Source organism: Poeciliopsis prolifica, unplaced genomic scaffold, assembly GCF_027474105.1.
Source record: "Poeciliopsis prolifica strain line A6 unplaced genomic scaffold, Auburn_PproV2 SCAFFOLD003, whole genome shotgun sequence".
NCBI lineage: Eukaryota > Metazoa > Chordata > Actinopteri > Cyprinodontiformes > Poeciliidae > Poeciliopsis > Poeciliopsis prolifica.
This window is the reverse complement of record NW_026562378.1, coordinates 11,877,275-11,897,178: the sequence shown is the minus strand read 5'-3', so window position 1 is coordinate 11,897,178 and position 19,904 is coordinate 11,877,275. Positions and strand designations below refer to the sequence as shown.

The 19,904-nt window shown below is 37.6% G+C and overlaps 2 protein-coding genes across 2 annotated transcripts; one reads left to right on the top strand and one right to left on the bottom strand.

Annotated features, from left to right (window-relative positions):
* The first annotated feature begins 698 nt into the window (after positions 1-698).
* prkag1 (protein kinase, AMP-activated, gamma 1 non-catalytic subunit) lies at positions 699-9,134 on the top strand. The gene is made up of 13 exons (XM_055027379.1): positions 699-756; positions 3,494-3,545; positions 3,632-3,732; positions 3,809-3,890; positions 4,010-4,068; positions 4,175-4,220; positions 4,310-4,364; positions 4,644-4,770; positions 5,343-5,508; positions 5,595-5,632; positions 6,724-6,870; positions 7,583-7,682; positions 7,785-9,134. The coding sequence occupies exons 1-13, from the start codon at positions 748-750 to the stop codon at positions 7,805-7,807; spliced, it is 1,005 nt and encodes a 334-aa protein (XP_054883354.1). The 5' UTR covers positions 699-747; the 3' UTR covers positions 7,808-9,134.
* Positions 9,135-12,001: 2,867 nt separating this feature from the next.
* Positions 12,002-18,521, bottom strand: ankrd33ab (ankyrin repeat domain 33Ab). Its single transcript, XM_055027113.1, has 5 exons — positions 18,332-18,521; positions 16,274-16,582; positions 16,068-16,197; positions 15,816-15,956; positions 12,002-14,151 (listed from the first exon to the last, which is right to left on the bottom strand). Exons 2-5 carry the CDS (start codon positions 16,529-16,531, stop codon positions 13,316-13,318), a joined length of 1,365 nt encoding a protein of 454 aa, XP_054883088.1. The 5' UTR covers positions 16,532-16,582; positions 18,332-18,521; the 3' UTR covers positions 12,002-13,315.
* Between the last annotated feature and the right edge of the window lie 1,383 nt (positions 18,522-19,904).

The following is a 19,904-nucleotide window of genomic DNA, read 5'->3' as shown; positions in this document are numbered from 1 at the left end:
GCAAACAGCTGCTAGTAGTTTATCTAGTGAGCAGACTGTGTCATGTATACAGAAATATCCCAATTTTACTGGCAAAATGTTTGTTTATTGTTTGACAATGGGTTGAAGACCGATTTTGTTCAGTTTGTTCTTGAAACTTAATGTCATAAGGGATGTATTAATTATTTCTTTCAGGAAAAATCCATACACTGAGGACTGCTACAAATAATAAAAATAATCCCTTAAATATGCTCTCATTATTCTGCCATTTATCACCCAGGTTTTTATCAAATTTATTAATGTGTTTCCCATCTAGCCTACAAAGACAGAAAAATTACCTGCTGATTGATTTTATTAATCAGTCATCAAATAATTATTTCTTTTGTTATTCAGTCATAAAATAATTATTTTGATCAATACTTATATATTTGTATATCCAAAACAGAAAACGGATACATGAATTTAATGTTTTTTTTTACACTTCCAAAAAGTAAATATTATTGATGAACAAATAAACTATTATATTGAGTTCTGTTTCATTTACTTTTTCTATTGCGCACAATTACATTTACTATTAAAACTTAATGTAAAAGAGGATGTTAATGTTTTTATTTGATCCCGTCCTGAAATGCGTTTAACACATTTATTACGGTGATTCCGCCTGATTGCGCCATTACCACGGATATTACGGTAACGGCTCCTTTTGCGTCACAGCGGAAGGAGGTTTGCGTGTCTGCGAGATCCCATCAGTTGTAGACCCGGTGGAACATGGAGTGTGTAAGTTATGAACTTTGCTGTTATTTCTCCTCCTGAAACTCTTATAAAGCAGCCTATCAACTTCAGTATAAAACTTTGATTAGTACGCTAAAGTCAGCTACCTGCTAGAAAGCTTTTCATATATGTTTTTAGGGTTATCTCTGTCTTAGAGGTTGATTAGGAAAGCTTAAGGCAGAGGCCACCGTTTAGCAAAAAAATGTGATGATTATCCATTGGTTTCAAACGGTGCAAATAAAGTGCATTAAAAGCTTGAGCCGTCATGTAATGTCACCTCGGCTGCCGCTTTTAAAAGTCAAGCCAGCTGTGGCGCTAGCGAGCTAACAAGCTAACGGCAGAGCTGTACTGGTGAACAAAAGTCTCGTTATTTACTCTGACCACAGCTTCAATAACGACAGTGTTGCTTTTACAACCGAGGGGGGTTAGGATTGAACTTTGAAATGTGCCAACTGACTCGCCTGCAGCTCGATTTCTTTACGAGTTTGCTGAGTGCCTGTGTTTTTGTGATGCTAGCTTGCATCCCTCAAAGTCTTACTCTGAGACAGGTGGTGTTTATGTGTCATCCCGGATCTGCTCTGAGTTTGATCTCTTTAAACTACCCGACCACTGAACGCTGAACATGGGTCTCAGACGGACGGCCTGTCCGTTTACCATTAACACAAGATCAATAGTTCAGCTGGGTTGGGGATTCTCTTTTAGCTTCTAGCTTTTAGCTTCTTCTAAAAGGAGGCAGTGCAAACTACAGCTTGAGAGCAGAGTAAATGTTTTTAAATAATTTGGAATCACGGAGGGTTAAATTTAACCTTTTTCTTCAGTAGATTATTTCACAAATGTATTATTTAAAGTTGGTTTCTCATTCAGAAACAGCACAGTTAAAAACTTGAGGTGTGCTCATATATGGGTGGGTTATACAACCACATTAGATCATAAAATATTATAATGTGTTGATCTGTATAAAACAGATAGATCATAGTATTTTAGGCTTTCTCTTCATTGCTATTTAAGCTCCAAGTCACCACTGTTATTTTCTTCCTCTTCCTATGATTTCCTGGTCAAGCTTTTACTCAGTAAGAGTTTACTTTAGAAGTGTTGATCATGTTTACTTTTTAAACTCAAGTTCATCTTCGAAGTTACATCAAACAATTTGATGTCAACTGTGTCCATCAAGTCCTGTATCTGTCTACCTATTGGTTTTAGGTCACTTTTATGCCAGTTTATTCAGGGTTTCCCCCAGAGTATTATAAGTCTGGCGGGCCACCAGGCTTTACTTCTGCCCCCACCAGGCTAAACATTTTTTTTTTTCCTCTTCTTTTAATGATTGCCTTTTCTTAAGACTTTATAATTGGCATTTAGGGATTAGTATTCCAAGAGCACATATTAAGAAGAGATATTTTCAGATTTCCTGTCAACTTTAAAATAAATTTTAGTTTGAAAACATGACGGCTGGTTGGATAACTGCCCCAAAGCACTGGGCTGAGCAGGTCTTCTGGGGGAATCCTGGTTGTGAGTCTTAATGTGTTTTGTTTTTAACTTGAGTTGTACTGGTTGTTTAAAGTACTTTATAAATAAAATTATATTGAACCTATTTACTAAATGCCAATTGTGCTTGAGACATAATCTGTTTTTAAACATTTCTTTGTGTTTGGAAACAGCTATAAATTGGCAATTTGTGATTTAAAAACTTTTTTTTTTTTTTGCTTTTTGCAATATTGTCACAAATAGTAAAAGTAAAACACGCAACTGTGATATTATTAGATATTGCTCAAATATTTGTTTAGGTTTTCCTTACCCGTTTACCATAATCACAAAGTTGCTGCTGATCATTGTGAGCTTATACATCTTATTCTGAAAAATCTTCATCAGCTCTGGTCATCAAAAACAGATAACCAGAGAAATTTATATAAAACTTATTTGCATGCAGTGTTGAAGAATTAAATAATTTCTCTGAGAAAACATATATATGCACTTTAAACTCTTGACATTGAAAAATCCCATACAACTTATCATGATCACACACTACACTGGTTATGTTTAGCGATAATTGACACAAAAATAGATAATTTTTCCCAGCTGTGTTGACCTGATATGAACAAAGAAAGGACACAATTTACACACAACTATTCAGAGAATGGACATTTAATCTTCAAATGATTGTCTCAAAAATAACTTTGTTAAAACTGGTTGATCAATGATCACACATTGTATGAATAGAAGTTGTCGGTAGTTCACAGCTGCAATAATGACTTCCCCATTTGAAACACATAATGCAAAATGAAACATGTTTAACCAGTGTAAATGTCTTTGGGAAAAATATGACAGAAATTAGCTGTAACCTCTTTATTTTTATTTTTTTACCTTGTTTTATTTTTACAGTTTGGCTTAATGCTCTGTTGTGCAGCAGGTGTCTCAGATAGTCAGCTTATTGCTTTAGAACATGATCTCCCACTGACATCAGTGTAAATAACTATCTAATTCAAGGTTGACTTTTGTTATAAGACACCCTGAACACACACAGCTTTGTTTATTTTTGAGTTTGTAGCTGTATGAAGATGATAGTGCAGATTTTGTTTTCAACCTGCACTAAATAACCGACAGAATCTAATTTTATATCTATAGTCTGATAAAACTGACAAATATATCTGTTGCAGGTACAACATTGAGTTTATGACCTCTTAACCTTTCTGCAAAAAAAGAATGACCTGACCTAAAATAACTTGGACTATTGACCTTCTTCTTTCAGATCCCAGTAAGCATTGATGATCTTGAAGGCAAAAAGGATCCAATCATTGAAGGTAAGAGGATTTGTTAAATATATTCCTACCTCAGTCAGATCCACTTTACAGAAGAGTCTTAATTGCAGTCACTTTAATTTCTTCAGAACGAGAGCAAAATGTTTACACCAGGTTTATGAAGTCGCACCGCTGTTACGACCTCGTGCCCACGAGTTCCAAATTAGTGGTGTTTGATACGTCGCTTCAGGTGAAGCAAATACATTTACATAAATGCACATTTTATCTGGTTCCAGAAATTAATTGAATATTTAACTATGCTTCAGGTGAAGAAGGCGTTCTTTGCGCTTGTTTCAAATGGGGTGAGAGCAGCTCCTCTTTGGGACAGCAAGAAGCAGTGCTTTGTGGGTAAGAGCAATTTTTCATCTGAAAGTAACATTAATGATAAACAAATGTAAAAAAAACAACAATAAATGTTATAATATAGTTAATTTTTCGCTGTGGTGTTTTTCCAATCCAACCCACAGGTATGCTAACTATCACAGACTTCATTAACATTCTTCATCGCTATTACAAGTCTCCGTTGGTGAGATGGTTTTGTGTGTTTTAAACACAAATTTTGTAGCATGAACTGTTAATGTCATTTTAATTCATTTCGTCAGTGACTGAACCTATACGTTTTTATATTTCAGGTTCAGATATACGAGTTGGAAGAGCACAAAATTGAAACATGGAGAGGTGAGAGCTTTTAATGATCACTCAAACTTCAACATTTATTATTTTATTAATTGTAATTAATTATTTTTTTGTATTTGTATTCATTTTAGAGGTGTACCTTCAGGACTCTTTCAAACCTTTGGTTTGCATATCTCCCAATGCCAGGTTGGTAGCAGCGCTGCATTGTTTTTACTGTAAAGTCCAATCATTATTATTATTTTTCTTATTATTGTGATCAATATTGTGATCGTTCTTAACTGGACATTCAAGTATAATCAAAAAATTGTTTAAATATGATATTTATGACTGCAAAACTTTATTTTCTTTGAACTTATTTTTGCACTTTCTTTTGCAAGAAACATACATTATAAATTTTTTTCTAAACATGTATTACATAATAGGTTTGAATAACTTGGTGATTTTTTTTTTCTGGTTACATCTCAGTTTGTATGATGCGGTGTCGTCTCTGCTGAGGCACAAGATCCACAGGTTGCCTGTAATCGACCCGCTGACCGGGAACACGCTGTATATCCTCACACACAAGAGGATTCTTAAGTTCCTGAAGCTTTTTGTAAGTTTCCACTGGTTTTATTGCAGATACAGGATGAATATGTCTTGACTAAAGATTAGAGTTTGGTGATTTATTACTGATCTTTAAATTTATTTTAGAAACTGTCTTATCATCTTGCTGCTGCAGTCACTAGCATTGCTAACATGGGAGTCTGTGTGTGTATTCTCTAGAGAATATCCATCTTTGTCTTTTCCCAATCAGCATGTTTTTATTTACAGATGTTGAAATCTCAAAAGCATGAAACAAAGTGACTTTGTTCAGTTTTAACTTATCTTCCAATGTCTTGGTCTCACTTGCTGTCTGAAAGCCCAAACAACCACAGAAATGTCTCAACATTTCATAGAAATTATATTTCCCAATAGATAGTTTTTGTTTTACTTTTCTATATTTTATTTTTAACAGCTCACAAAATCTGAAACAAGCTAATCAACAATTCCTCAATGGAATGCAACATGATTATATGTTTTTTGTTGTAGATCTGTAATAGAGTTAACAACTAAATCCAAAGTAGGGAAAACATCATGGTGAAAAACAACTGAGATTCCCTAAAGATCGCTGTTTTCTGTGCTCAGATATCAGAGATGCCAAGAGCCTCATTCTTGAATCAGACTTTAGAGGAACTGAACATTGGGACGTTCAAGAACATAGCAGTGGTCCGAGCAGACACCCCTCTGTACACAGCGCTGGGTATTTTTGTGGAGCAACGAGTGTCGGCACTTCCTGTTGTGGATGACAAAGGTAAGTGGGCTGACAGAAGCTTCTTTTTTCTGTTCGCTTCTTCTCAGTATCCACAGTTTTCTAAAATTATCTTGTCTTACTTGCAGGTCGAGTGGTAGACATATACTCGAAATTTGATGTCATAGTAAGTTCTGTGCAGTCACTTATCTTGATATTGTGCTAATAAAACTTTTTCTAGGTATATTTTTTTTTCATTACTTTATAAATGAACATTTTGCTTTTTTTTGTACTTCCATTTGGGTCTCAACTGTTTGTAAAAACAGCCTCTAATCTGTTTTTGGTATCAGCTGTTTCAAAAACACCTAACAACCCCAGTGGAACTCCAGCACGTTTGGTCAGCTGTTTTTTTTAACCACTGTATGCTCTGTACAATGGCTGCTGGAAAAGACAAATGTTTTGTTGTGGACTTACTATCCAGAAACAACTTTCTGGATTCTTGTTGGTTGTTCAGGAGGCTCTACTAATGCTTTACAAAGAAGCACAGTTTCTTAATTGCACATCTGTTTTCACTCGCAAGTGAAAATGGCTGCAAACATTGACTTGGGGGCGTGGAAAGCAGCAGCTCATTTGGATTTAAAGTGACCAGTGGACAGCTCATTGTGAAAATGGACAAAACTGAACAGACTACAATCCCAGGATCTAAAAAAAAAACACGAACAACCTAACCTGTTGAAGGAAGCATAATGGGTAATTGCCTCAGATAGTGTTGTTGTCTTCCAGCTTGTCACAACTGTGATATTAAGAATAATAATTTCTTCTTTTAATTACATTTGATTATTGATATACCCTGTACATCCTTCAAATTGATGAAGATAACATAAAAAACCTGCATTCAGATCTCAAAGGAAGAATCATCTGAAGAACATATAAGCATCGTATCTCGTCTCAGTATCAGGGTGGTGACAGCATTTTTGAAGTTGAGGCCGTGATCAGTGAGGGTCACTGAAAGGTGAAGCAATGCCCTTCATGCAGAGTGAACAAGTTCTGTCTGGTGTTTTCCTCTCTGGGTCACAATAGAAGTGATTGAGAAATCACGTTCAAAGTTATGCTGACTTTTCATCCTAGAAGTCGCCCCAGTTTAACAGCACAGCAGGGCTGGAGCCTTGAGGGAAGGTCAAAACAACCGTGAAAAGCTGCTGCGTGTTGTTTCCAGCGCCAGAGTGTGAGCCTCAGGTCCATTTCTGTGAGAATGCCCTTCACTTTTCCCTCCAACAGAATCTGGCTGCAGAGAAGACGTACAACAACCTGGACGTGACTGTGACCAAGGCGTTGAAGCATCGCTCGCAGTACTTTGAGGGAGTCCTGACCTGCAACAGACATGAGACCCTTGAAGCCATCATCACCAGACTGGTGGAGGCCGAGGTGAGGAGTGGAGGACACGAAACCTGCTTTTCACGTCCTGAACAAGGAAAAGAAAGCAAAACTATAAATAAATTGTCACAATTTCTTATTCTACCAGGCGAGGAGAAAAAGTTTATCTATTTCTGCTGTAGAAAATTCAGATTGTATTGCTGGAAATGGAGCCAATCAGCTGTCATAATATACGAAGGTAGATGTTTTAGTTTTAGACAGGTTGACACAGTTTGCTTTATTGAAATTAGTTTCTCATATTTTCTGTGCAACACATCAGTGAGTATCAGGTATCATATGATGATATTCAAATTAGTAAAACCACAGCACATTTGTTTAATTAGCTTTTATTTTATTCTAAATTTGCATTGATTCTCATTCTTGTTTGTGGGAAAAGGAAGTAACATGGCATGGTATCCATGTGTAGAAGACCAAATATGTGCAGTAGGAGATGGAAATCTGATTTACTTTTCCAGTTTAATTTTGTGAAGTTTGTGCATAAAAACACATCTTTTATGTGTTTTTATACACATACATGTGTGTCATCACTTCAGTAAATCAACAGAAGACTGAAATGTATCCAGCATGTTTCCTCCAGCTAATTTCACATTTTCACGTGTTGGTTCTTCGTTCTCTGTTCATTCTCTTGTCCTGTGGTCGTATTGAATTACTGTACTCAGCAGGCCTGAGGCTCATTTGGCTGGCCGTCCTCTGTCTCCTCCAGGTCCACAGACTCGTGGTCGTTGATGAGAACGAAGTGGTGAAGGGAATCGTCTCGCTTTCTGATATCCTCCAGGCGCTGGTGTTGACCGACGGAGAAGAGGGTGAGTAAAGTTGACGAACTGCTAAATGATATACTACTTATATTCAATAGATTTGGATCCACTGATTTTGTTTTATTCTGTTTTTGTTTTTTCTTTTGACAGGCACAACTTTAGGGAGTAATTAGGAATGTTGTTTTGGGTTGAGACCAGAGCAAAGGGAAAGCACAAGCATGTGGGAGGAGAAATAAGAGAGTGCGTTGACTTCTCCGATAACGCCCATACAGAAAGACTTCTCTGTCTCTGGAGTTTTAGCAATACTGAAATATATAGCTGGTAGCACAGGACTTATAAAACCTTCTTTAAATGGAGCCAAATTCAAAATCCCTTGTAATTGACGAGAGATTTGAAAAAAGAAGAAACTTGCAGGCACAGTTACCATCTCTGCCCTTTTAATACTTTATGAAATAATTAAAACAAAACAACAAAAAAACATTCCCCCATTTTACCAACTTTTCAATTTATTTTAAGGCTGAAAACACCAAAGGCATTAAGTTTCTCTAAAAGTTAAATTGGATGTTGCAACTCGAGTGAATCAGCATCAGTGTGTAAAAACCCCTCACACCTTTTCTTTAAAGCTTGTATGATGATCATCACATTCTCCTCTTGTTCATTTAATTTAGGATGTTTATTTAAAGGCAGGTGTTGATCTATATCATTGTAAGCATGTTGATGTAAGCACCAAAAACGTTCACCAGCATCAAAATGTCAAGTTAGGAATGTTTGAGAACAGTTTTGCCATTAAATGTAAAATTGTGGTAAACGTCTGGATTTGTTCTTTAAATCTGGGTTTTTGCAGGTTGCAGTTGAAAGACTTTGCACAAACAGTTCAGGATTATAATCCTGCAGCAACCTGTGGAAATAATCCAGGTTCCAACCAAACATAAACACTGATCAGGAATCAGCTTTGCTCTGACCTAAATGTCCAAATATCAATAAATATATACGTATTTTTTGCTTTATTTTGACATTTTGTGTTGTGCCCTGCCATGTGTTACTACATATGTAATGGATTGTTTATCATTTTTTTGTTTTGTTTTTTTTTGTTTTTTTTTTGCATGTGACCGACTTTGATTGATGACATTATTAGAAAAATAATTTTGTCATTACATCACTAATTCTAAATCTTCATTTTACGACACATTTCCTCTATTTTATGGTCAAGTTAAAAATGTTTTCTGGTTTTTTGTTAGCTACAGTGATGGCAGTCAAAACGTAACAGATTAATTGTTTAGTTTTTTTTTTAGGTTTTGATCCATTGTTTATTGGACATAATCACTAAGAATCAGAGAAGCAGCATTGTCATTCCATTTTCTAAGATGGATGTGTGAGGAACATTAAATGTCCTGCTTTATGCCTGATGAAGTGTGTACAACTGCATGTAAATGCATCGTTTTTGTACTAATCTGAGATCCTTAATTTAAAAGATGTTAAATAAAACCTTTGTGTTTCTAATTTGCACGACTCGCCAGCTTGTCTTAAAATCCACCTGAGTCAATTCTGTATTTTCTAATCTTGTTGATATTTTCCTGACTTGTGGGTTGGAGAAGTCATTTGAAAAGCTTCATTTGAGCAAAACAAATATATTTCACTCACTTTTATTGAAAGAGATCGCATCAGAAAACGAGAAGAGTCAAAAAAAAAAAAAGAAGCCCGTTCAGGGTTTTCTGTCTTAATCATCTGGAGATAGAAACCGGCTGTCCTCTATGACTGCATGGACAAGTGGAAACAACAGTTGGATCTACACGGAAAGTTAATTTAAAGCAAATGTTTTTATTTACATTTCAGCAAAAATGGAATGTGGAGAAGGATTTATGCTCCTCCAAATGAATAGTGGGCTCATCTTTGCCCTCACAATCCTTATAATTGCCAACTAGCATTTCCTGTTTTTATTTTGACGATTTATCTTTGCTGATGAGGACGGAAGGTCTCCTCTCCATCACCCTAATCTTTAGCTCACTTCACAGGTTTGGGATTTTAACTGAGTGACTCCAAAGCGTTAGTGGTCAGTCAGAAGGAACATTTTGGTAAAATAAAAATAATTAAAACATAATTAAGTCAGGAGTGGCATTCATCATATATTACTAAAAAAGCTTATTGTTTGCATCACAAAGCCATTAAAGCCAAATTCAGAAAGTTAAACAACTAGATCATCTAAACAGCTTTTAGCCTGAATAATAAGAGGCCCTGCGGCTTCCTGGAAGGCTTTCTGTAAACGTTCTCATGCCACCAGGGTCTCACGTTAACCCTGGTGGCAGCAGCTGGAGATGATTCTGGGAAATGTTTGTTTTTAATAACTTGAGCTCAACAGTAGTCCAGGTGGCCTCCCTGTTGCAGCAGCATGAGGACAAGTTTCTCCATTTCCCCCAAATATTCAAACTGCTGACGAGCAAAAGAAAACCTGTTGACAGGAGCAGAAAGAGCAGCATGACATTAACAGATAAGCTGAAATCTGTCTCAGCAGGTTTAGAGGACTCCAAATAGCCAAGCTATCCTAAAGGGCGTTAGAGCCTCCTACTGTAAAGAAATGAACATAATCAGAAGCCAGTGTGATTTAAAGAAATGATGGAAATACATCTATGACCAGCCAGTGCATTCAGTCAGTAGGTGTGGGTGTTGAGAAGTAAATTTTTTAATTTTTTTTATTTTTACGGTGGCGTAGAAGCTGTTATGGCTGCTGCATTTAAACCAATCATCAATCCTCTGAAAAGTATTTAGCCCCTCATAGATTTATTGTGGTTTTGATTTTTGCCAAACTTTAAAATCTGCTTCAGATTATCAAACAAAGTTCAATATAACACTACGATAATCCCCTTGTAACATCTCAAATAAACAAGTTAGCAACATTTTGTGGTTCAGTTGCCACTTCCAGGACTAACTAAAGCTAGACCTGTTTAAATATAACCTGTCTGAATCACAATGTTGAGTAAATCTAAAAAAGCCTTAATCTGATTTAAAGGAATCCAAGAACAGATAAAAACAAACAAACAAAACAAAAAAACAGGAGTTATGAACATCATCAGTCTGATGGGAGCTGATTTTAAGGCTCAGTGAAAGTCTTTATCTGCATCTGGAGAAAACATGAGGGGAACCTCAGGGCCATTTGGGCCATTTCTTTTTGTAACACATCTATAAAACTCAGTTATGCTCACATAGTAGGTCGTACTTAATGATAATGGTGTACTGCTGTTCCCTATGTATATTTAAGGTATTCTGGAGCTGAGATTGTTGTCAGAAATGTTTTGTTTGTACATTAAATCTGTCCAGTAAAATATAGGTTCTGCTGCTGCAGCCTTTCCTGTTGAAAAGGTTTCCCATTGCTTTACTCTGTTTTAGCAACATTTCAAACAGGATTTGTCTCAGAGCCAGCTCTTTAGGAAACAAATTTGTAGGTCAAATTTGCAGGAAATTGCAAACACCCTCAGGAAATGCTCCTGTGCACATACTGTACTGTTTATTCACGAGGAAAGAGGAATAGAGCATTCAACAACGGAGGTGGCTAACTTTCTAGCTGAAAGGGGGATTGACTCTCTTGGAGAAAAACTCATGCATCTTAGAAAGCTGCAAAAACCGTATTTGACTCAAACTTTGTTTTAAAGTAACTTAGTCTGCTAACTGAGCTCAGATAATCAATAATCCAGGCAGTGATGTGAAGAAGTAATCAGATCCGTCTTGTTCTGTGGTTCTGTTCAGACCGGACCGACCTGAGGTTGAATCAGGTTCAGCAGGGTTTGACTTAAAGCCGCTCTTCTTTTTAAGAGCATCACAAAAGTGTTTCAAAACAGATTTGATCACCTGAGCTTAACAACAATCACAGAGTTTATTTGTTTAGCTGTTTAACAAACCGAGCGTCAAACACTGATATGATTGGTAAACTTAACAATTTGTTTAACTCATAAACCCGGTATTTAATTTTTCTATTTGGCTCTGCTGGAACGGGCAAATTAAATTTAATATTGCTCTCCTCGATCAAAACAATTACCAAAAGATTGCAAAAATTAAAACATGAAAGCTTGAATTCTTGTTATGTATGTGCAGATATGTGTGTGAATATTTATTTTTATACAAAAACCTATATGTTTTACAAATAATTAGTATTTAATAAAGTCTGCAAATGCTTGATTTTTAAAATTTTTTTATGGTAAATTAATGGCCAACCATGACTGCGAAACAAACAAACACTTCACTGTTCGGTCAAATGAAATGGATGTAGAAATTAATAATGACCATTCATCACACATAATGATCATTTAGTAAATTAAATTAACCATTTGTATTTATATGATTTTATTGAACAAGAAAGTTCTGAATGTTTCATGAAAACTACATTCACAAATCTTAAATGAATTCAAGTCTTTTGTTCCACTTTGCACAATCATTTATGCATTCAAAATATATTTAAATACTAAGAAATATCACACAAACCTCTGCAACTCTAAATTTATTTAAAACCATCCTATAGACTGAGAACTGTTCATATCTTATTGATTAATTGTTGGCAATATTAGAAAACAGCGGAAGACGGGAGGATTTAAATTTACTCTCCGTTACATTCGTTCTCAACCACACAGGCTGCAAAATAATAAATATTAATAGCAAGAAAATAAAGTGATTATTTTGCATAAACTGGTATTCATGGCCTTTGAACCTTTCTGCATTTTATTACATTACAACCACAAATTTTAATGGGGATTTATGTGATAAAAGTCGATCAAACTGCACTTACAAAGAGGTGGAATTTTTTTATTATTATTTTAGAAATACAAATTATTATTATTGTTATTATTCAGAGTTAATTCTTAGTTTAATATCCCATCTCTCTGACAGATAAATATGCTTTAATCATCTCATTCTTCAGACACCCTGGAGGCAACATTTCATTTAAGCCTCTCGGTCTAAAACAAATTCATGCCACACTTTTCAGATGTCACTTGCTCAGAAGTGTGAAAATTATGTTCTTTTTCTCCCATTTCATGTGTTTTAATCTCTTTGTGCTGGTCTATCAGATACTATTCTAATAAAATCTGAATTTTGTGGTTTTTATTAAGGTCAACCTGTGATTGCTCTTTTTGCTGCGCAGCAACAATAATGAGCTGCAGTAACTTAGCTTCACTTGTAGAGCCTAAATTGTAAATATCAGCAAACAGACAAACGCCTGATCTGTGACTTACTGGGTTTATTGAATGGGTGATGATGTAGGCACTATATCTGTCAATAAATGATTCAATATGGGTTTTATATGCACATCTTATAAAAGAGCATCTCTGAGGCTTTTACTGATACCAACAATGTTCAAATAGTGCTACACTGTTTACAATATGATATAAAATAAATATTTTGCACATATGAGGTATTTTTGTGACTTTTAGAGCTTCAGGTTAAGCGAAATCTTGCCAAAACATTTCTGATGTCTGTGTGGAAGAAATGCTGCCTGGGCTGATTTGACATGTTTTTCTTCAGATGGGCTTGAAGTTGAACGTCCCCAAACTCCCAGGCAAATAAAGTAAAACATTCACTAGAATGCTTTTAGCAGCATGAAATGGTCTAAAAGATCAAATTCAGACATGTTTTGGCGTGAATTATGAATTGTTGTTAGTATCCAGAGGAGAGTGCCTTGGAGTTATTTGTTTCCACCATCAATTTTTTGTCTTCCTACTCTCTTTATCCTTTTTGTTTCCTTTTCCTTCCTTGTCTTTCTCGGCGTTTTTCTTCTCCTTCTTCTTCTCGTCCTTAAGCTCCTTGTATCTCCACTTGGGTGGCTCCAGGTAGCCCTTGTCTTTCTTCTTCTTCTTCTTCTCCTTCTTTGGCGTTTGGTCTGAAGGCTTGTTCACGTTGATCTGAGGGATGCACCCGGATGGGAACACGCTGTTGCGTCTCGCCATGCTTCGAGGGATGAAGGCGGTGGCCACCTTGTTGGAGGCCACCGACAGGATGCTGCCTCTGCGCTCGGTGTCGGGGCAGCACACCGAGGCCACTGTCTCTGCAGAGTGGATGCAGGGCGTGATGTGCGACACCGAGCCGTTGCTGTGGCACACCGAGCTGCCTTCCAGATCCTTATGTGGATGTTTCTTCACCAGCTCCGCCACCGCCAGCCGTCTCTTCCCCAGCTCGGGTGGGCTGGTGGGCAGCAGAGGGTGGCACCCGGTTACAACCAGCGGGCTGTGGATGCTGGTGGTCATGCGCACCATGTGGTCCATCACCCCGTTCTCCTGGGGGTCACGAGGAAAGCTGAATCCAAACGTGCTTTTGAGGCGCAGTGTGATCTTCTCTGCAGACGTCTTCTGAGACGTGGCCCTGGTCACTCTGCCCACGAGGTCGGGCCACTCTGGGACGTAGCTCTCGCAGAACTGCTCGGCTCTCGGCCGCATGGTGAGGCGGCGGAGACGGTGGAAGGTCTCATAGCGACCTGTCTTCAGGGCCCAGTCGCGAGCGCACCTTCCCCGGAAGGAGTCCACTGCGTTCACGTCAGCCCCTGAAAAGGAAGAAGGACATGAGGCGGAGGAGGAAAAGCTGGCTCATTGGTCTTTAGTGTCTTCTCAGGTCTGTGTAAAAAATCAACCAGACAGCTGCAGCTAAGCCAGAACGCTGCTGCTCACTAAAACCAGGAAGATAGAGGCCATCAGACCCTTTCACTGGCTCCCTGTAGCTCAGAAAATAGACTTTAAAAATACTTCTGTTCATTTATAAATCACTGAATAACTTACCACCAAATATATATCAAAGATCTGCTGTGGTATCTTTAATGTATCTTTTGGTTTTGGTCTGCATTTTGTTTGGATCATGTAAAGCACTTTGAACAGCCTTGTTGTCCTAAACTAGAAATATTGACTTGACTCGTCATTCAGCTTCCTTTGTCAAAATTCATTGGTCGGGAGTTTAGTTGGTGTTGGAAGCAACACAAAGTCCATTGACTGCACTGTGATTTTGTTCATCACAGGTCAAATGCTAAAGTAAAGTTAATGCAAAGTTTACTAGAAATCTGGTCAGTCGCAGCAGCGAGTCTGAAAAACACCTGAGCTAAAAAGAAGTAAGTATCTAATCTATAGCCTGCTAGGAGGAGCAGTCAGGAGATTACTGCAGACATGTGATAATGCCCTCAGAAAGATCCCTTAAAGCAGCCACGCGTCACCGAGTCATTAACTCAGACTGAGCCGAGTCAACCGGCTTTAAATAGGCGCCGATGAAACATGGCTGCTGTCATCAGCCGCACTGAGACGCTTCTGCAGAGCTCAGGAATCTACGTTTCTTTTTATCCATCACTCTCCCTGCCTTTTCTGTTTTTTGATTAATTCCCTTCAATGTACAAATGATTTAGACATCCAGAACATCCTTTCAATTCTTTCCAGAATGTATTGATCCTTTCTGGATCATTATTTATCTTGACTTTCTCAAAATCAGAAGTTTTTTTTTTTTTTTTTGGTTGCTTTCATTTTATTCTATTCAGTTACTGTATCTGATGAAGAAAAGACTCAAAATAAAAAAACTTTACAAACCTCAAAGACGTTCAGAAAACCAGGAATTGTTTGAAAAACCAGCTTTAAGTTAACATTAGAAATACTGGCATCTTTGCAGCGAAATGTAAAGACACAAAATCTTTTTCATGTTATGGTATTTTGCATTTTCTAGGCACATATTACCATTTTATAGCACAATCAAGTAACTGTGTTACCTCCAGTTGTTATAATAATGCTGCATATGTTAAACATGAATTAAAGAAAACTGACCTTTCAGTTTCATGCCTTGAAATTGGCCTCTGTCTCTTAAAGAACCTCCTGCTCTTTCAGAAACTCCACCTTCAGTTCATTGTCACTAAAATGCTTCTCCATGATGCTGCTCACTACCGTTCTTAGGAGCATTGAACTGAGAAGTAGTTTGTCTGATGAGTTCAACAGACTGTCAGTTCCAGCAGGTGTTTGTTAGCTGCTGCTGCCGCTAGTCTGGAGGAGCTGAGCGGGAGATCGGCTCTGAGGAGGAGCTTTGGGCAAATAGGTGGCACTTTGCAAGAGCAAAGCAACACTCCAGGTATGTTTTCGGAATAACATTATACCATAATTTAAAGCTAAAATAAACATTGATTTTGCATGTAATCCTCCTTAAACAACCCATCCTTGTAAACAGAAACTATCTTTTCCTTACCGGCCATAACAAGGGCAGCTACGACGTCACAGCGGCCGGTCATAGCAGATTTGATGAGGGCTGTGAATCCTCTGCAGTCCCTTATTTCAGTGTCAACTCCTGGGTAGTAGTTTAGGAGATACATCACTGTGAATATATGACCTGCAAGAAGAGGAGAGAGCCAAAGACCAAATAATCACTTTGTTCTCTGCTCAGTCAGTCATTTGTCCGCAGCCTTTTTCAGGTGTAGCTGCTGTATTTTATTGCACTCACCTCCTTGAGATGCAATCATTAGTGCCGTGTTGCCTTCATTATCCTGATGATTTATGTCTATGAAGGGACAGGTGTGAAGCCCATGCACAATGTCAAGGAAACCCTTGCAGCAAGCCACCATGAGGCCGTTCTGTTGGTGAAATCAACCATCAGCAACCGCACTGGATGTCAAACAGCTGAAACGCCGTCACAAGTCAGACTCTCACCCATCCGTTAACGTCCAGCTCCATCACCTCCTCCCTGGTGACCCCTCTCTCCAGAACTTTCTTCAGAGCGGCCGAGTCGTTGCGGAGGCACGCCTCGTAGACAGTGTTGGCCGAGCCGCTGTTTGCTGCCTCCACTGAGCTGTCAGGGAGCACAGAGTCATCGGACAGGATGCTGTCAGAGTCCGAGTCCAGTCCTGGTGCGTCGCCGTCGTCATCCGGTCCTGAGCCCAGGTGGGGGTCCTCTGCTGCGGCGGCCATCGTCCAACGGATCCACTGGAATGGAAGTCACTCCAACTTGTCTGGTCGCATCTAAGCAATAAAAAGTAAAAAAAAAATAAAACAAATATAGTCTAATCGGCAAAAAGAACTGGAGCCCAGAAGAACTTCAGTGAACATGCGGGAGATTTTAAAGTCCGTACACTGGCTTCCTGTAGCTCAGAGAATTTAAAATACTTAGAAATCAGTGAATGGTTTAGCACCAAAATGCACAAAAGACTTTTTGTCGTATCAACCTTCCAGGTCTTCTGGTTCTGGTCTGATCTACATCCCCAGAACCAGAACCAAACGAAGAGAAATCACAACCACCTGCACCACAAATCTGGAACAAACTTCCAGAAAAGTCCAAAACACTTTTAGTCAATCAAAGGCTTTTGATTTGTGTTAAGTGTAACATTGATGATCACATCTGATCTGGATTTGCTTGATGATTTTGTAGAAGTCATTTGAGGAAACTGAAGGTTCTTTCCTTGTTTCATGATTGGTTGTTTTGTTTTTATGATGTGAAGCACTTTGAACTGCCTTGTTCCTGAAATGTGTTACAAATAAACCTGACTTGACATCATGAAGGCCAGGAACACACAGCTGTGTGTGCAGCCTTAAACCTGCATCACCAAATAACATCCCAAACTCTGAACACCCCCACAGAATCCCCCAGGATCATTATGATCATTTTAACAGGTTTAATGTTTGGACATTGTCTAAGTTCAATAGTCAAATTATTCCATAGTTTGACTCGATTCACCGAGACAAAAGTTTTTTCTAATAGTTCTCTAATAATAATAGTCTTTAATAATGTTTAAATTATTTCTGGTAATTGTTTATTTTTTACTTTGTAATTGTTTATTTTTTACTTTGTAAAGTATATATAACTCCACTATATTGATCAATTTGAATACTTTGCCAATGTTTTTCAAATGTCCCAACTCATAGATTATGCTGACAGAGGTTCACACTACAAACACTACAAAAACAACAGGAAGAGCTGCAATGCAATGGTTTGGATCAAATCATATCCGTAGGTCAGAATGAAAAATAACGTTCACAGACCGTCTCAATCTATTGTGATTCAGTTTTCAGCTGTTTTGTGAAGACGACTGCAAAATTTCCAGTCCTGTGTGAAGCTGCGAGAGGCAAACACTAAAATACTGGCGGCTGTATTCCTCCTACTTTGCAAAAATCTAGTTGTCATGCATCTTAATTCCCAATAAAATGCTTTGAAGTTTGTGGTTATAATGTGGAAAAGAGGCTACTGTGTTTCAATTCACTCCGGGTCAGATTTTAGATCTGCTTGATTGGAAAACAGAGTCAATAGTTTTCTTGTTGACAGGCTGGGAAGGAGAAGGAAGAATCAGGGATTATGACTCGTAGGTTGCTGTGAGTCACAGATTTAACGCCATCAGATCAGTGTGCTTTTACCGGGGAGTAAGTGGATCAGCAGTAAAAATATGCTGCTGAACTCAGGAGGGTTAAATGAGGAAAAGTTCACGTGTGCAGACGCCGAGCTACGGGTCTGACTCTCCTCAAAGCACCAAAATGTTATTAAGCTTTCTTTTGAGGCTTTTCAACACATTTTGCAGAGCATGCTTCACACATACTGTAATCAATATTAATATGAAATATTGGACTCTTTATTAATTTAGGAATAAACTGCTATAAATAAATATATGTTTTGAGGATGGTAGTGTGTGTTAACGTGTTTTTACACGATTTGGAGAAAGAAAAGAAATAACATGGCAGTGTCTACTGCAGCTTGAATATCGGTGAAGTCTGTAAACTCACCAATGAAGGGCAGCGGCTCAGCTGGGGGTCGTTGTAATGCAGGGTCACTCCTCTGTCATGTCCTCTGAATATCTCCTGATTTCTCCCAGAGTTACTCCAGAGCTGCCGTCAGAGTTTCCTCCGGTTTCTCCAGACAGATGAAGATTACCCATCTGCAAACCGTGATGGAAAGCCAGGAGGAGAAGACTTCACCGAGTCCTGCTCACTTATCTGCTGCGCTTAGCTCATCCCTTTTAGAGCAGCTTTCAGGACAGAGGATTACTTGCCTCTCAGACCAATTTCATTTTTGCTTCCTTAATGCTTTCAAGCTGGAAACTTACATCTTTGCACATTCTTCGTGCTTTTCTGTTGTCTTGTTTTCATTCTCAGAACATATTATTCATCTGAATACAATTCAACCCTTAAAGGGGCCATAGGAGTGACACAATAAATGATGAGGAATAATTGCAAACAGTCCAGCTTGTGAGAAATAAAATCTTACATGTCGTCCAGTAACTTTCTTTTATTAATAACTATAATGATGTTATCCTTTATTTGTCCAAAGTTGGAAGAATTATGCAATCTCCCAAAAATCAGGTAATTAATTGAAATGTACTGCAATAAAAGAAGTGTAAGCTGCTTATGAAGCGGAATGTAATTAATTGATAAGACGGTGAAATCCAATCAGGTGTGACCAACGTGCAGCAGAAAATCAGCACTGAGATCAAGCATTTCAGAGCTAAATTACTCTCTTATAAGACTTTAGTGATGATAAGAAGATCCCAATGGTGTGAATTAGCCTCTTTTTGTCACTGAATAAAAAAACATTGTCTGTTCCAATAACCATTCTCTATATTTATTTTGCTTGAAGACATTACCCATTAAAAAGGATTCCAGCCAAGTTTGCCTTATTGTTTATGTGGTCAACGTTACATTACTTCTACGTCTGACTGAATTTAAGCACTAAGATTGTTTATTGGTGCACAATTCTTTTGTAAGTCATAGAAATCTAGGGAGAATCACCTAAAAGAACATTTTCTAGTCTTGAAATCTGCAAATTGAGCCTTTCTGGCAGAAAGAATGAAAGAGACAGAAAGTCTTGGCAAACACATGGACACTTGGTGAAAAAGTGTTCTAATAAGATACATATAAGAGAAACTAAAATGAAACTGTTTAAATGCTAAATGCAATGTGTGCATATCCTCAGATTATGTGCACGTCTTGTGTGCAGCTTTCTGGTAGAACTGATTATTTTCAGCTCTACCAGAAAAATAATCTGGTAGAGCTGAGGTGACATCAAACTAAACTGTGTTTAAAAATGTAACGATTAAGTTTTTATAAATGCAAAAATTACATAAAATCTGGTAGTTTTAGCATATTTGTATTTGTTTTCTCCTCCTTAATATAGGGATAAGCACTAATATGTTACATTTTTGTCCAGTAATTTTATTTAATGGCTTTAGTGATGTTTTTCTTTTTTAAAATAATCATTTGATGTTTGTTATTGTTCCTAAAAAAGAGAAGAAAATCATAATTTCTAACGTGATTTTGTCAATAAGTGGCGAGGAAACTTGAAAAGCATTTTCTTTTTAAT

Bases quoted from the DNA above. Each gene is read 5' to 3' on its own strand.
- prkag1 (XM_055027379.1), top strand. The intron at 3,733-3,808 runs GTGAAGCAAATA...ACTATGCTTCAG, and splicing joins TGTTTGATACGTCGCTTCAG to GTGAAGAAGGCGTTCTTTGC. The intron at 6,871-7,582 runs GTGAGGAGTGGA...TGTCTCCTCCAG, and splicing joins CCAGACTGGTGGAGGCCGAG to GTCCACAGACTCGTGGTCGT.
- ankrd33ab (XM_055027113.1), bottom strand. From the start codon at position 16,531: ATGGCCGCCGCAGCAGAGGACCCCCACCTGGGCTCAGGACCGGATGAC. The intron at 15,957-16,067 runs GTGAGTGCAATA...CTCTTCTTGCAG, and splicing joins AATGATTGCATCTCAAGGAG to GTCATATATTCACAGTGATG. The intron at 14,152-15,815 runs GTAAGGAAAAGA...CTTCCTTTTCAG, and splicing joins AGCTGCCCTTGTTATGGCCG to GGGCTGACGTGAACGCAGTG.